This window comes from Brachyistius frenatus, unplaced genomic scaffold (genome assembly GCF_029030835.1).
Source record: "Brachyistius frenatus isolate BFR_SWC_R1_liver_20210118 unplaced genomic scaffold, ASM2903083v1 Contig_28, whole genome shotgun sequence".
In the NCBI taxonomy this organism is placed as follows: Eukaryota; Metazoa; Chordata; class Actinopteri; family Embiotocidae; genus Brachyistius; species Brachyistius frenatus.
Genome location: NW_027210627.1, coordinates 761419 through 779716, shown reverse-complemented (window position 1 = coordinate 779716; position 18298 = coordinate 761419). Strand labels below are relative to the sequence as shown.

The following is an 18298-nucleotide window of genomic DNA, read 5'->3' as shown; positions in this document are numbered from 1 at the left end:
CTCCTTTTTGTAATTTGCTCTGTTGCTGCCTGACACATCACCCCGTAATAATAAGCAAGGAGAGTTTAAAAAATAAAAATTGACTGTAATTTCCCTAAATATTGGGCAGCGGATCAAATATCTTCTGCATGATGGGGGGCAAATTAACTCACACTCACAAATCATTGGGGCCTAATCTCACACCTCGAGCACATGCAGATGTGATCAAACTCGGATCAGGGGGCGCAGTCAGCTGCCCAACAGTTGGCTGAACATAATGTTGGGTTATTATTTCCCTTTATCACATGCTGAGAGGGGAGATCAATAAGTGTGGACGCAGAGGAAGCCTGCAGAAGATTGGCATTTCATATAAAGCTCCAATAAGTCGTTTTTTTCTTTTCTTTCAAAGGAAGTCTTTACATGTAGTGTCCTCTCAAGTTAATGAAAGTGTTGGATGTCACCACAGAAGCCAGCAGTTCATCACGCCGGGAGCGCCGAGCACTTTGATGGATGTGAATTGTTTGTTGCTCAGCTGGATGGTTTGTCATTTGAGTCATGGCCACTGACTTTTTAATCAACCACGATATAAGGTGCTTAGTTGGAGGGGGAACTTTTTGAAATATTGCAACTGAGAAGAACCTCATGTCACCCTCATCGGCAAGCTGTAGTGTTTCACAGTAGAGGTGTGTTGATGTCGTTCAACTTAAGACATGACTACAACTGAGTCTGATTGTCGGACAATCTGAAATTAGCTCCTAAAACACGACCTCATAACTGACATGGAGGTTCTGCAGGAGAAATGGCTCTTCACAAATACAGGAATAGATTGTAGTGTAAATAGTAGTGTTATGTGCAGTGTTTTTTGGGACCATGTTGCACAGTGATTTTACGCTTTAAAAAAACTGAATTGAATTGTGTGGATACAGATAATATTACTGACAACGCAGACTGGTCTTGTTATCGGTTCTATATCGGTCATGAGGCAGCTTGTCTAAATTCTGAAGTGCCCTTAGGCAAGACACTGAACCATGAGTCGCTCCTGATGGCAGGCGAGTGTCTGCTGTTGGTGCGTGAATGTGTGAAGAGGTACAAATTATAAAGACTTGCTTTTATTGTGAGACTCATCACTGTTGGAAAAATACAGGTGAATTAATGTTAGTTGCGTTCCACAAAAGGGAAGTCCGGCATTTGTGCATGCTGGTTCACTGCCATGACTCACTGGGACACTTAAAGGACCTGAGTCATAATTAATATGATGACAAGTCAAATGTCTGCTGTGAAAGAGGTCTATAAGTGCTGAATGTGCTTTTTGCTTTTAGCTTGTTTACCTGAACAAACAACAGTTTTCCTGAGATAACAGTAAAAAGCTTTAAAGGGGGCAGACGAGGAAATCCTGCATCTTTAGCGATGATGTTTTCAGTGGATTTATTAGCTTTTGCTGTTACGAGCTAAATAAATGGATGGAGATAGTTATAAAAATGAAAACGTATTAGTGTGAATGTTGCCTCAGAGGTCTGCGAGCCTACTTCCTTCTAACACCCGTCACACCCTCACACTTCGCTCATCTCACTGTGGAGCCACAAAAAGCTTTGTGCAACTTTTTCCCACACATGCAGTGGTTCTTCTCAGCAGATTTTGTTGTTTCAGATCAGCAGAACTTTCCTTCTCCTGGTCTCATGTATTGCTTCTGGTATTTGCCCTTCAATATCGAGCCGCGCTGTATTGAAGAACATGCAGGTGTGCTTCAGTGTGTGCAGCTGTGCTGACGGTGTGGTGACGGTGCTACCTGGAGAAGTGCTGCTGCAGTGTCACCATCTGCCGCCCACCCTGCTGAGTCTTCGTCCTCTCCCTTCGCTCCACGCCCAGATGTTGTTTGTTCTCCAGCTGGGGATTGTTATTATGGATCAGTCTTGGTGGCGTCGCTGCAGGGCAGGGGAGTAAACACAGTGTTAGTTTGTTGTTAATCTCGCATATCATAATCCCGCTAAGGATTTCAAAGATACAGCGCATCTGTTCAGCAAGTTTGGTTGTTTGGAAAAGAGCAAGACTGGTGCTCTGCCTCCCCCCTCCACCTGTCCTCCCTCTTCTTCCTCCCCCACCGTAGTGTTGAATTAGTGTCGGCATCTTTGTTTCTCCACAGCTCACAGGGTGCGAGTCGCACAAACGCCCTGCTCATGACATTTAAACAGGGCCTGCGGGTAAACTGTGATTTATACCCGTGTAACTAAAAACAATTTTTCGCAAATATGATGGTCTGATACTGTTATAGTAGCTGAAGTTCAGGTTGTTAATATAATAATGTCCATTTTACCTTACGGCTCTTTGGGTGTTTTTTTTTTTTTTTTTTTTACCCCTCTGGACACTAATGAGCTGAAAAGAAGCTGAACCACAAGAGAAATGTACCACCGCTGCAACCTGTTCATGTTCCCTTCACGACTATAAATATGAACAATATTAATCTTAATATTAACTGTCAGCTATAAACAGTTTCCAGCCTATTTCAGAACTAATCAGTTTGGGTGAGTGTTTTCTTTCTGTTTGCTTGGCAGCCTCGAGCCACTTTATCCATCAGGCGGCATCAGTGCTGCTCTACCACGCAGTGCAGTACAGGAAGGAAACCTGTGGAAGTATTTGGATGCATGAAGCTAATTTCAGATGTGTAAATTGACATTTTTGTTCAAAGATAAAATAAACTTCTTTTTGCTTTAAGTTATTAGGGCAAAGAGTTCAGACAAATGGAGGCAGCTTGGAGTAGAGGCTCCCTCTTTTGGAGGTTTTCCAGATTGACAGGAGACCCCAGGGTGCAAACACTGTCTGGAGAGGTTGTGCGATATCTCACGTGACATGGAAACGCCTCAGGATCCCCTAAGAGGAGCTGGGAAACATTAACGGGGTGAGTGGATACGTCTTGTTTTTACATCTTTCTATCCGTCTCTCTCATTATTGTTGTTTTTAAAGAACGTGTTGCATCCGAAATTCGTTTCTTGTTTGTCCTTCAACCAACCAGAGCAAAGCTAGAGCATTTTCATTTCTGTAGATGCAAAGTCAGGGACAATCTGCTTAAAGTACACTAAAAAGGAGGTGAGGGGTTTGAACTGAGCTCCTGTAAATGTTCCACAAAAAAAGTCAACCAAGGTTTTTCAGGCCTTCAGGGTGGAAATCTACATTTGAGGGACCCTAGTGAGGACCTCAATTATAAATCAGGGCTGCCATCTAGTGGTGTTTGCAGATCGTTGCCAGAGTGCAGTACTTTGATGTAGGACTGCTGCATAATTCAAACATAAATCAGACAATGAATGTTTGCTTCTTTTAGACACTGGAAACAGAAGTTGATTTATTGCAGTGTTATCTAAGATGAACTTTTCGGTCATTAATGTGGAGAAGTCCTTATTTAGGCACTGACAGTTTCATGATGAGCGGGCAAAATCTGTCTGCAGGAAGCGCATGATGCCAGACTGAATGGGCCTTGTGGTGAAACACTGCCACATAAATCACACAACGTTATCATCTGCAATGCTCAAAAATCAAGTTGCACAAAAAGACTCTCTGAAGGTAAACATTCAGTGAAATCTGGAGAAAAAAAACCCCACTAAAGAAAGCACATGACGACAATTATTCAGTAGAGTTTGGAGCATTATTGGTCGGGGCTATTTGTACGCACAACTATATACAACAAAAGGTCAACACAGAATTACTACAATATCAATTATAACCAGACTATATCTGTAACAGAGGACTAAAGAGAAAACATTACTCATTAACTACTAATGTTTAAAGGTACCGATAACATGGATTGCTTTGATGGTAGGTTATCTCATTTATCAGCATACATCTATGGCTTTTATAGCTAAGGGTGTTGTAAGATTTAGCTCCTGAGCAAACTGTTATCATCTAGAACATATATAGATAATATTTACAGCAGACATTATGATACGTCATGACAGGGAAAGCACAGTCGTGGTATTGTACAGTGTTATCAGTACCACGTTTGTCCTTCCAACCATGACACGTCCGGAAAAAAAAAAAAAAAGAAAAAAAAGAAGCCTATTATAATGGCTGTTTTCTATATTGTGACACTTAGAGTCTTTTTATTCCTCTCAGCTCGGCACACAGAATAATTTCACATGAAATAATCTAAAAATAAAAGCATGCAGCCCACACGTGGCTAGTCTTTATGAAACACTGTAATTTCAGAACTTCTTGAGAAAAGATTGGACATGATTTCATATTTTAGAAATATCAGTTTAAGTTTTGCATTATAAATGCCTTATTTTAAATAAAGGAAGCTGCAACACTGTTTTTTTTTTAGGATGCCAGGTTTACTCTGTCAAAAAACTGTCAGCGTTTCGTGCTGCTCGGGTGTGAATTGTTGTCCCTCTGGTGCTCTTCAGTTTGGGGATCAAACAGTTTGAGTTGAAAACTTGAAGAAATCTGAGGCACTCAAGAGGGTGATTAATTAAAAAGCCTTTAATCAGTCATGGCTATTCAGTGATAGTAAAAACTCATGCCAACATGTTTCAGCCTCGAAGGCCTTAGTCAGGGCAGCCACAAATAAGCTGCCTTTGGGCTGTTCTTTATCTGTGTTGGTCAGTGGTCACATGACCAGTATGGACCAATGAACTGTCACCCAGTACATGGGAGCAGGTAAAGACACATGATAGGAAACATAATGTCCGGACGAGAAACCAAATGCAGCTATTCATCAAAATCTTAAAATCTCTTAATAGTTTAACATACATTTCAACATTAAGTGGCAAGTAACATTTAAACTGACCCAGTTTTCCAAAGAGAGAGAGAAAAAAACCCAATACACAAAGGCACAGTTACAAAAATGGAGACAAACCAAGTTCTCCATTCAAACCAGGGTATTGTGTGGCTTTGAATGTGTAGATCCAAAATGATTGTCTTTGTAAGAGCCTTTTTAACCTGTCACCGCCTCTCACTGACCTTTCTATACGCTCGATACCAGATATCCTCAGTGAATTACAGTTTCCGCGGTCAGCCTCTTTGTAATGTAAAGCCTTTGGGTATCGTGGGTTTCCAGTTTTAATAGCATGATACAAGGTTTACATTCGATGTCCCTAAGTAACAACATAAATGTATTGCTGTTAAACGCTCCCTTTAATTTGGTTTTACTTCAGAAAAAGCCAAAGCATTAATGTGTTTCTCTGCAGCAGGCCAGTAGATGGAGTTCTTTATTCATTTTGCTCAATAGAATCTTCCGAGATTACACCTCAGCTCCTGGTGTCAGCTGAGTCACATGGCACCTTTAAAGGTGTCATGTGACAGCCAGTCCTAAAATAATAGGTGTCACTCATTAAATGAAAACGAGCCGGTCTCAAAAAGTGTTGTCTGACTGATTAGAGGAAGCACGAGCTTCTGTTACAGATTTAAAGTCAGAGGTTTTTCCTGTAACGTTTATGTCAATTTCTTTGTAAGTGTGAAAACCTGATTTCACGGGAGGGTGGTTTGGAAAAGCATGTGACTACTCCATTTTCTTTTAATTTGGCAATCTTTTAAATGTCCCTCTGGTCTGGTGATGTTTCCACAGATTAACCTTTCGTACGAGCCCACTGGCCATGTATGAAAATGTCAAGTACACACTGTAGCTCCCTCCACAATACACGACACCAAAACTACTACGAGCTACTGTAAGTGCACAGTATCATTATAGGCCGATTACACTGAAGGGTCTCGATACAACTTCCCCTGTTAATAGAAACAGTGTCATGCAGTTCTTTGGACAAGATCTCGCCAGTGTGCAACTGAAACAATGACCAACAGAGGACAGTTTTGTTTTTACCAAGTACAAACAGTCGTGAGTTTCACCAATTCATGCAGACTTCCACTCACAATGGGGGTATGTGTTTACAGACGCATGTACTTTTCTACTGAAAATATAATTTGTGATAAAGGCATACTATTAAAATGCTAATGCTAAAGCTCGCCAGCGCTCTAAAGTTCCATCTCTAAAACGTGATATCTCGTTTGTTTAACCTGTACTCAAGCAAACGTGTTAAAATGGCGAATATTTAGGTGGAACAAAGTGTTACTGGCTGTCGCATTTTCATGAACAAATAAGGGAGGTTTGGTGTGATTGTGTCCTGAGACCTCTTGTAAAATTCACTGCCCTCAAATGGGGTACATTTTATTGTGCTCGCGTGAATAGTCGATGCAAACGCGCCCTCTCGTGGTATTCACAACCTCGGACCTTGACATTTTCTGAAAACTCACGAGTTCACGAGTTGTGACATGCTTACTGTTTTTTTTTTTTTTTTTTTACAAAAGATGGCAGAGGCCCCGGAAGTTCAGTTTTTATTTGAAAAAGTTAACATATTGTAGTCACACTGATCACTGCACTCCCATTAGATGACATTATTTAGTCCACATTTGAGCATTTATTGCAGTGCGTACATATCCTAATGCGCTACCAGAGCTGTTAATGTCTCTCTGCATCAGTGTCACTGAGACAAACAGTTTGACATTTATTGTACTTCCAGTCACTGTGATGCAGAAGGGAAACAAAGCTAGCGTGTGTTTACTTGGGGGGGGGCGCTCAGAGAGGAAAGCTCTCCAGTGTAAATAGTGTAATTACATGTCTTCCTTCTGGGTGGGTGGGGGGGTAAATTGGTATAATCAAGGCAGCAGCTCAGCCTCTGGCATTGATGTTGGAATGAATTAGGACAGGACGTCGCTGAGATTTTTCCCCCTGGGTATTAAATGAACACATACTTCTCCCCCAAATCACATCCTGCTGATATAGTGGTGACTGTACCGTGCAGCTCGCACAGGGGAATGAGTGCAGGGGATGTCGATTTTGAAGGCTGGTAACCCGACATTTTACATGACACATGCCTGCACTTGATTAATATTGAACTTTGTCCATTAAATAATCAGTGGAATGAATTGTTTTTAGCCTTCACTTTCTTAGCTTCCTATCAGTGCAAATAGAGGTAACCGCCAGCATATTAATATATCTTGAATTTCCATCTTTAATTCCTTTCTGTAGGTGACAGCTAAGTTCATGGCACCACAGATATTCAATTTAAATACAGCTGTTAAGTGTTGGAAATTTTAGTATTTATTATGCACCACAGGTTTCATTTATAATTTCTTATGTATGCAAACCTGAAAACATTTGCTCTGTAAAATTTGACCATTTTTAAACAACAGCAATTAGTTCAATACAAAACTAGGAGCCTCTTTTCCATTGTGGTTCCCTCTGTTTTCATTGCATTTGAAAGCATGAATAGAACAGGACTGATGGTCAAAATCAGAGCAGCCCAAAGGTAATGTTTTTTTTTTTTAGCTTGATTCAAGCTTGTGCTTACTCTCTTTATTTTTAGATGCTGGATAATCCTGACTGTAATGACTACCAAATGTAAATTATGTGGGTCTATAAAAACACTTGAGTAGGATGTATTAATAGGAAAACACAATGTACAGAATACGGATGGTAAGCTTTCCTATTAAATGACATTGGCTTACGTCTTATCAATTAATTTTCAAATGTAATTTGACAAAGCAAGTTTTTTTTTATTTTGTCCATCACCTTCCATACAGATACATTTTTTGGCCCCTCAGAGAGGCTGTACTTTTCAGATAAATAATCACATTGTCATACTCATAATAACAATGTATGTTTCAATTACAGGTATAACCATGTTCACCATCTTAGTGTTGCAGTTTAGCATGTTAATATGGGCTAATTAGCACAAAACACAAAGGCTGCTGGAGATTTCTGCAGCTATTTATTTGATTTGATTTATTTAGCAAAATAAAAAAAAGAAAATTCAGTGCAGGGCAGGGAGAGGCAAAAACCCAGTGGGCTCATTTGAAGCCTCCATCCGATAATGTTGAAAATGTATTGCTATAGCTATTTGTTCATAAACCAAAGAGCCAACATGAACACATTTCAAGCAATCCGTCCATCTGCTGTGGAGGTATTTCAGTAATAAAAACATTCTGGTGGTTCAAGAGACGACAAATCTGAGTCACTGATTGGGAACATGAATGTTTGTTTGTACACAATCTGATTTCATCTTAAAAAATGTCACAGTGCAAATTTTGTCACGGGACCAAATTAAGCATCTGTAGCAATCAATTTCATGACAATAAATCCAACAGATGCCATTTTGGCAATAGAGGAAACGTCAGCCAGGATCATAGAGGTCAGAAGAGTCCATCGGGACCTTCAATGTTTGTATGACATTTCCCGGCACTCCATCTAATAGCTGCTGAGATATTTCAGTCAGGACCATAATGGTGGACTGAACGACCGACAGACCACGAGTGTTATCCCCAAGAGGTCCAATACGGTTCAATAACTAAGAATGTACGCAGCACAGAGACTGAACACATAAACTGCAATATCAGCTCGAACATCTTTCACACAATCCAAAAACACTCATAAAAGACACACATAAAAGATAACAATAAATACTACCGTATTAAAGGTAACTGCAATCACTAATATTATAAGCAACCACTTAAGTGCTTTTAACAAATATCTTACACCCCTGTAAGGTTGTAACGTACATAGACATGCAGAAATGTCCAGAAAAACCAAAATATCAAAGTAATGAAGCCATCGAATTCAGAGGAGTATTTGAGGGGATTTTAATTTGTCTGGTAAACATGGAAATTTTATGCATCTCTCTCCTTTTATTCCAAAAATAGTCCTTGGTTGAGATATTTTTAGAACAAAGCTATTTTTTATGCGTCCTTGATGCAGCAAAGGTTCTAACGCACAGTAATGCTGTTTCCATTCTGTCGTTCCCAGCCTCTAATCTGATTCTGCAGCAAAGTCAACTTCAATCTTTGATGAGGAGCTATTTATTATTACAGATTCTTTTTATTTTAATTTTTATTTATTCAGGGAATGATTCAGCTCAGCCAATATGCTGTTTCTAAGCTCTGCTGAGCACTTCCTTTAAGCCCATATGTGATAGAAGAGGTCATAACTGATTTAATTTACCAGTAAATGTATTAGTGGCAAACCTTTTATGTCTATTTCTAGTGTCCTTTTAGGAAATCTCTTAAGACAGCAGTTTGACCATACCTTTTGAATACAGATAAATTCATCAAATATGTAGAGGAAATAGAGGAAAAGTTGCACTCATCAAAAATGTTGATATCCATCCAAGAAGAACATTATCATCAGTAGTTAAGAGAAAATCCCAAAACAACAAAGTATGCTTAAGTTAAAGTGTCAAAGCTCTCTAGCACACGTAGGACTCACGAGAGTAGCAGCAGTGAAGCAGGGGACATTATGTAGTGACAACATTGGCATGTTGAGGAGGTTGGGGTGTATCAGCGGGTCAACAAAACACCCGACCAAGCACAACCAAGCAAGGAAAAAAATGACGTATTTTGTCAGGTTAGTGTTTATTAGCTTGTTTTATACTTTTTCTTCCACCAAGTTGCCAAAAAAAAAAACACTTAACAGAGCCCAAAAAGTTGGGCGTCACTAACAACATCTTAGATTGTCCCAGTAAGTCCAAACTTTGTGACCGACAGTGAACCAGCATGAACACAAAGCTTAAACCTGAAACTGATGCTGCGTTCAAATGGGGTCGTATTTACCATGTACACAAGAAGAGTCCATATGAACGGCGCCCTCTTGTGGTATAAAGGACGTCAGAACTCTAAATTCTGTATCAGCCCCAAGTTTACGAGTTGTGACTTGTTTTCTGACGGAAACATCAGAGGCCATGAAAGTTAATTTTGCGTTGGATGTTAAGCTAATATATTGTAATTTTAGTCATGTAGAGTTTGTCTTCATAACTTAGATAATAGCCTCCATGAGAGGAAAATGTTGATCTTCCCAACGGCCTCATCTTTCCCCTCTGTGCCTCTGCATTTCCTGCATTACGTTACCCTCCTGTTAGCTCGCTAAATAGTGAGCCTCTGTGGCGTTAACCACTTGAATGCCAAACAAACGGTGCACACGACTTCCCACGTTGTAACCAGGAGCTCATGAGTTCCGTTTGAACGCAGCATGAAGCAGCAAAGCTTGCCATCATTAATTGTATGAATTACACCTGTGATTATCCCTCTCTGACATAACAAAAGGCCCTCTGTGATAAAGGTATTGACTGATAGTGAGGTTGGCCAGGATTCAGCCGGACTCCCCGGGTGGAGGATGTTGGTATAAACCTGCCATTGATCACATTCTCTCCCCCTTCAGAGGAGTTCTGTGCGTTACCATTTCTATAATCCCCTTAGCAACAGGAAACAACAACATCAACCTCCGAGCAGCAACCTACAGGCTGAAAATGGCAAGTTTTCATGTAGATTTGTATTCTGCAACAAGGCGGGCCTGCTGTGTTCTCTTTGGTGTTTTATGGGGATTTGGCCATTTTAATGCCAGGGCTCGCCTCCACATGCAAATGTTCCACCTTCACTACTTTGCAGGAGAACTGTCACTGCACGCTAGGCTTAGTGTGATGGGTTTAAAGAAATACAAACAAGCTCGAGCATTTTTCCCTGAAACCAGAACGCTATATGGGCACGCCTGACCTTTCTCCAGCACCTGCACCTGGTGGCGGAGATAGTTTGGGCTACGTGAGACTAACCAGAGGTGGCAATAAACACAGCTGTTTACAACTGACATCTCTCAGCATGTTCAAACATACGATGACGATGGTGCATTTGTAAGTGTGAAAGTAAAGAATTGCGGTAGGTAAACAACACAGCTGTAACTTGACAAACCATCTCGGTGGAGGAACCTCACATGGGGGATAACATCACATCTCCTCGCACGTCACATGCATACGGCTGTAAAATATGACCCAACCACACTATTATTGTCGGCTGTATTCATGAATCGTTTTCCACATGGACGCACCAAAACATTAAAACAAGTTGACAGGCAGCCAACACATTATCTGCTTATGAGATAGCTAATGCTAGCAAACACAAAAGCCTTGTTCACAGCAAATCCAATTTGATCATATCCAGATTGCAACCGGATGGATTTTTAGAGGTCCGAACTGCAAAACACACGTGATTCACACATTTGGAGGTGGTCAGAAATGAAATTTCACTTAGATTTCTACCGATGCGTCTCAGTCCGGGCGCTCTCATGGCTACGATTGGATTTGTGTAGACAACGACAACAACAGTCAGTGGACAGATGCTGAAATAAGTTGCCGGTTGGCACTTTGCTTCCACGTTGGAAAACCGCGTCACCAGCGTTGGTTGACGACGTCTGGACACACCAAATCTGATCCGCTCACTTGCAAATAACAGTGTGGACAGTCTGTCCTAAACATCCCATTTAAGAAACTAATCTGACCTCTCTGCAGTCTGAATAAAGCTGAAGACATCGAGCAAAAAATATAATTCCTTAGGAGGTTCTGGTTAGCTGATTGAAAACTCTCCTTTCATCTCCACCAACTTTTAAGAAAACAGAAAATCTTAAGAATATCTTTAATATGTTTACCTGGACAGAACCACTGTCCACAGTGAGCAAGAAATAAACTGATTTTTTTCTTATTTCATTATTATTATAATTTCAAAGCTGTTGATTACTGCCGGTCTAAGGCGATGACTTCTCGAACAGAGCATTACTCGCTTCTCGCCCCGTTTTCGTCCTACGATAGCCTCTCCTGTCAAAACCTTTCTGTAACCTTTAGGCGAATGCTGACCCCTTTAATGTGTCTCCACAATGCCCACATCCAGTCTACCAATTGAATGCATTAGACTATCTGCTTCAATGCACCAAACATGGAATAGATGCAGCAACAAACAATGGTTATCCCCTTGCCCAGAGCTACTATACATCCCTTCCTGTTTAAAGGTTTTTTCTACATCGAGGTCAGGTCAGCCATGTTGCTACCATAACACTTTTCAGATGTCTTTTCCTCTTAAAGGAGGCGATTGAAATTATCGCACCATGTTGAGGAGATAAGTGAAGTCAAACCCCATCAAACTGATTAAGTATTGCTTAAAGTATTGAAATATTTTGCTAACACCAATCATTTGATGGTATATAGACACGTTAGGAGATGCTAGAGTATGCTTGACATGACAAGACGTGACCGATGTAGGAGAATTTCGACCAACAAAAAAAAACAAATGTCAGTCAAAGGTGGCCTCCAGTCGTTCCATCCTAAAAGGTGTAGACTTCTGGTTATTTTTGAAACAATTTGAGAAGCCTTTAACCAATCGGCATTGATTACCATATACCGGCTGTTGGGTGCCTAAACTCTATCGATGTTGCCGAAACTGAAACCACTTCAACATAATCAAACTTGGCCTCCCCGACTGGTCGCTGATTGGTCTGCCTCAGGGGTCTCCGACCTTTTTTCCTTTTCCTTTTGTCCCTTGATCTACCGGGTAGATTGCGATCTACCGGTTGGAGACTCCTGGTCCTCTGCAATGCGAAAAGGGTTTCCAAACATTAATCACAGCGAAGACTAAAGCTGTGAGCAGTATTTGGGTGGAACCATGCGAGCTACAGTACGATGTACGATCTGAACATCTGTAGCATTGATTAGTGGCTACCAGCTTTAAGATGGCAATCATGACATGGTCAGATTGTTGATGATAGTAATAGAGAGTGAGGTGTTTTGTATTTTTGGGGAACAGCATTAACAGATTTTTAAGTCACTTTGGGGCAGTGTAAACAAGTTGCGAACAATAAACTGACCTATCTTTTCAGCTGATACGGTTAGCACACAGTTGTATATTTAACTTTGTCTTTTAGCTGTTTTTGGTTGCTACCAACTTCCTGAAGAAAATATCTGTCTCTTTAGCTGCTAAACAACCACTACCTTCACCAGCTCGTCGCTAACTGCGTTTGTTTGCTATTCGGTACGAAGCAGGAAGTGAACAGTGGGTTTGCTGCCTGTAAAATTTCTTAAAGCCAAGAGGAGCCGCAAATTGAAGCGATCATTCCCTGTAGTTTCATCCCTACAAGTCACATTGCCATCAATACATTGCTATTGATAGAATTTAGTTTACAGGGCGCATCAGTGCAATGTCCACGGTTCAGCTCCCGGCTGGGGGACTTTTGTTGCATGTCATATCCATCTCTCTCCACATGTCCTGGAGCTTTTTGCACTGACAGCCAAGATAAAAGAAAACAAATGTAGAAAAATGAATCTTTAAAAGTTAAAACAATAACGGACTGATTATATCTGCTTTAAATACCATGCAAGATGTAGTTGACTTAACAGAAGTATAAATGTATTAGTGTGAGCCTGACAGGCAGCAACACTGATAGGATTGTGCGTAATTCGTATAAAGCAAGCTTGCTTTCAGCAGCTTTACGGCCCACTGTGATAAATGTAGATATTCAGTTAAATACAGCTGCCGGAATTAGAAAGGTCGGTCTCAGGGGTCCCGGCTAATTAAGCAGCTTCCAGTGGGATAAAAAAAAAAAAAAAGAAAAAAGAAGTGAAATATGGAATCGCAACGACAGAACTCAGCCTCCAACACTCACCATCATACGACATAGTTGATCTTCGCTGATCTGCTGGCCTCTGTTTCGTCTCTGATCAGAGTTTCTGACCTCTGATCAAATAACACTTCTTCGTTTGGTGGCCGAGGACGTGCTGATTCTGTGACGTGTCTTCTCGACTCAACAACAAGGATGCTGAATGAAATTCGATCGGACTGAACTCCGCTGACCTGATCTGAACTACGCTGACCAGACTGAGGAGAAGCTGACTCGGTTTAATTTGACTTCATCAGACTGGTTTAGAGTTGGAATCCAGCCCAATAAAATCACTTCTTTCCCAGAAACGAGAACAAATAGCTTTGCTCCGTGTCCGTCATTCCCTCGGAGTGGAGACAAATGCTTTCAGAAACCAAAAGGACTTAAATATATTATTTATCCAGGTCTTCTCTGCCTGTGCCATCCCAGCCTACTTTTCTTGGTACTTAGGGGGAAGCGCAGTTACTTGTTGCTCGCCATGATACCTCCCAGGTCATACATTATACATGCGGCCAGTCTGCACAGTGCAAGCAAACAATATGGCATTCAGTCCATCACCACAGCCATGTTATGGGTCTGTTTAAAACCTCAGAGAAGCAAATTGTAAACATCATTTCAAGGAGAAGAAGCCGGCACGTGTGTGAGAAAAACAGAAATAGGATCTACGAGGTTGTGCTGACTGTGTTTACACAACACGCGGACCAACACACACGGATCCCATCAGCGTGACATTTGAGCGTGCAGGTCAGAGCGGCGCATCCTTACCCTGCTCGTTGCTGCGCGTATCCACGGAGACAGATGTCAGCGGAGGCAGCGGGCTGAGCGGTCTCCGTCGAGGTGTGGAGCACGCCTCGTCCGCATCACATCGGCAGACCACCCGAGGAGCAGCGTGCAGCGAAGAGCCACGACTCCACAATCTGGGTCATTGCCGCTGGAGCCATCCTTATGGAGGAGGGAGGGGTGAGGGGGAGAGAGAAGGTAGCCGCTGAGGGGGAGCGCAGACGTCACAGGCCCACATGGATCCCAGCGTCCAGCCACGGTCGCATCCTCCGTCGGCAACTGCTTCGGCTCCAGATGTGATGAATTCCACCGAGACTCGGAAAGGAGCAAATCCACGAGGTTCTCACATCCACACACGACGAGAGCTTTCCTGCTACGAGAAGAGAACCTCGTCCGCACGAGGCACCGCCGTCTCAACGCGAAAGACCGTCTCTTTATTTCTCCTCCTCCACCCCTCGTCTCTGCCCAATTCACTGCTTTATCTCTCTATTTCTGTCTTTCTCTGATGCTCACCCATGTTTCCACTTCACTGCTCTCTCTCTCTCTCTCGGTCTCTGCCTCTAATTCTCAGCTGTGTCTCAGTGCTGTGCTCAGCCTGTGCCCAGAGGATGTTGAACATGTGTTCAGGGTGGGGGTTGGGGACTGCTGACTTCATAGGTGGCACGCTTACTTCTCACACTGATAGGTTAGGGGAGGATGGCACCGTGCGCTCGCATTTTGGGAGCGCAGCAGCGTCTAACTGGCTGTTGTCGGCAGATAAAATCGGATCGGCCTCCTTTTTTTTTCTCTCTCTTTCGTTCCTATTTGCGAGTCAAACACACTGAGCGGTCACAGATGAGATTAATGGATGTCATTAACCATCACGCCGTGCTTGATTGGTGGAAATCTGCGTGGTAAAGAGAAGGAAATTTCTAAATGTGATGTGATAAAAAAAAATCCCCCGTCATTTTACTAAATAGCCCCGCAGGACTGAGAGAAGAGAGAAAAACAAACCCGACAGGCTCAGAAATTACATGCAGCACAAGGGTGTTTTTGTTCCTGCCGCTGCCTCTTTCTAGTCAGACAAGAGGCACATTTTTTTTATATATATATATATTGTGCGACAGGAGCAGAGGGGAAAGGGAAGATGTGGGAGACAGAGAGTGTGTAGGGAAAAAAAAAAAAAATGGAGAAACAGTGAAAGGGGGGAGAGGGGAGAGAAGGAGGGAGGGGGAGAACAGAGAAAGCAGCCAGAAAGAAAAGAAGAAACGGAGAGAGAAGAGAGAGCTTTGGAATATTTATAGAAGGCTGAGGACTGATGTAAAGAAATAAGCTCCTCTATTTCTGTGCTGTGACACGCGGCTGCATCTCGGATGATACGCTGTCAGGCCAAGTCATATCAAAAGGCGTCCTGTGGTGCTCCTGCAGCAGAGATGCACATAAACTGCAGCAGCATGCAGCGGGATGCGTCTTTATTTCAAGCACATTACACACACGTGCCCACTCCAAAAAGACAAATAGAATTGAATTAGTTCAGGCTTCAGTGGCAAAGTGTCTCTTAAATGGATGTTGACTCAGTCTGCAGCAGGAAGTGCACTTAATCAAGGAAATGATGGCCTTGTGACAATCGTAAGAGCTATTAGACTCACCAATGAGGTTATAAGAGAGAGGGAGAAGATGATGATGAGGAGTGAGAGGGGGGTGGGGGGGGGGGTGTATGAAATTCACTGGTTTTATTTATAGTCTTTGTTTTCCTGGGAAGTGAGGTGTGTCTACTGTCAAAATGAAAATCTTTCTTTTCTCTTTTGGTTACTGTTCGCTGAGCGAAAATCAGTCGAGTCAAAAAGGATTTTAAATGGCAGACGTGATTTTTTTTTTTTTTTTTTGGCCTGCAAATTTAAGAACATGCGTGTACACGTGTGTGTGTGTGTGTGTGAGACCAGGATACCTCTGGGCTTATGCTGTGACCTAGATTAGGCCTTGATGCTCCCAAGCCTGGCAGGCTGAGTGTATGTGTGTGTGTGTGCGTGTGTGTGTGTAACATCCATAGAGTAAATGCTTGCGAGTCTAGATGAAGAAGAGAAGAAGAAGAAGATAGCAGAAAGAAGAGTGTGTGTGTGTGTGTGTGTCGAAGGGAGAGATTTGTGTACGTACGTGTGAAATGAAGCTGCACGGCTGCGTTGCTTGTGTGACTAAGAGCCTCAGCTGGATGACATACAAAGAGGTGAACGTTCACGCAGTCGGAGCGCGTCACCCAAAGAAGAGCACATCGTACGATGGAAATCGCACCGCTTCTTGCCTCAAAGGGCGTCTTTACGTAACGTCAGATGCAGAAAAATGCAAAAAAAAAAAAAATTTTACACAACTTAACGAGAGCATAGTAAATTCATAACAATCTCACTGCGAGATTTCCTGAATCACAGCTCGGTTTTTGCGTGAAGCACAACAGATTAGCACCCGCGATGTGCGTAGATTAGCTCTAAGAATGCTCTCATTATGACATGAAACTAAGCATCATCTCAGAGGACATTTCTGCCTTTTTTTTTCTAATTGTTTCTTTACGCAACACAGTCCCAAGTTATTATTACCAAATGACTCAAATCTATACGTCCTGACTCCATGAACGCGGTGTTATTCAATGCTTTACGCTGGCGTTATATAAGAAATGAGTGGAATCATCTCGCTCTAGTTCATTCTTGACCTGTCCTCTGGCCAAATTCGCCTCCGTGTTATTAAGTGGTTAATCCTGTGCATCAGAAGCAGTGTATAGAATCTACAAGAAAACGTTGGAAACTAAACGGTGAGCAGCTATTAAATAAAAAATAGTTGACGATAACATGCTCATGGAAACGCTGCCAGCGCGCTGGATGTCTCTGAGATTCAGCCCATGAGTTGTGATAAAAATAGCTGTTTCTCACACAGATGGTGACTCTCCCACAGTGTCATGCATGGAAAGGCGGATGGTTTAAAAAAAAAAAAAAAAAAAAAACGATGGGAAAAGACTCATCAGCAGAGGCTCATCAGTAAACACAAGTGTCCCATCTGCTCCAAACAGGAAATGACACGCATACATGAGACAAGAGATGTCTCGTGTTTAAACGCTGGAGGACGACGGGCGGGGAGTTATTGTTTTGTTCTTGGCTGCGTTCAGAAGGAATTCAGAATGAACAAACCACAAATCTGTTTTACTGCAAGTGTTGAATTAGGACGGCACTGAGCAGACGGGTGTGGGACACTGGATGTGGAAACATTTTCTGCAGTTTAACTGGATCTGCCCACATGGAAAAAAAAATACCGAGGAAAACATCTAATTGAGAAATACTTATTTAATGTGATATTTTTAGTACAAAAAAAAGTTATCACTCACAGTTCGTTCAGAAATTCAAATGAAATCTCTTAGAATAAAGTCATAACAATGAATTTTATAACTAAATATCATCATTAAACCGGTTATTGGTTCCAGTTACTCGAGTTTTGAATGAATTTAATATTTAAATTACCTGTTTGCTAAAAAGTAGCTACAGTAGTCCTTAGCATGTACAGCTAATTAGTTAATTGTATGCCAAAATGCATACAATGTCTGTTTAGAAACTGGGTTATATGAAAAGGGATAAGTTTTAATTACATTCATTCCTGAATAATTTTCAGTTTGATATTCCCCCTGTTTTCTACACGGGTTATTTCCCAGTGAGAATGCTCAAGTCTACCAACAGTAGACGGTTGACGTGTACGTTTAAGATGTTCAACGGACTTCTTGTTTTAAAGGTGCTCAGCTAGAAACACAAAGAAATTAGCTGGAGATGTTTTCAATTTGCAAAGTTGGTGTTAGTTAAATTGCTAACTCTCGCCAACTACATCCAATAAATCTGTTCGTAACAGTTGGCAAAAAAGGCTAAACCCACTTTAGCTTTCGTCTGTGAAATGTAAGACCCACTGATTTAAACATGAGGCCGACTGTTGTTAAATCTGCCACTCTTGGACCCTGTTGCAATGACCGGGTTAGCGTTAGCTACCGAAGGCGTCAAGGGCTTCGTAAACAGTCCGTTCTGACGGTGACTGAAGTCACAGATTATGTTCTTATATTTGAGGGTTCCCTGGTTTTTGGTGAGGATTTGT

The 18298-nt window shown here is 41.8% G+C and overlaps 1 protein-coding gene across 3 annotated transcripts in view; it reads right to left on the bottom strand.

The window, feature by feature from the left end:
- LOC138621027 (nck-associated protein 5-like) overlaps positions 1-18298 on the bottom strand; it is a 71076-nt gene extending 52778 nt beyond the window's left edge. For all 3 annotated transcript variants that reach the window (XM_069698757.1, XM_069698758.1, XM_069698759.1), the window contains exons 1-2: positions 14189-18298; positions 1766-1901 (exon numbers count right to left, since the gene is read on the bottom strand). In XM_069698757.1, coding sequence (XP_069554858.1) covers positions 1766-1794 — 29 coding nt within the window. In that variant the 5' untranslated portion in view covers positions 1795-1901; positions 14189-18298. The remainder of the gene's footprint in view (positions 1-1765; positions 1902-14188) is intronic.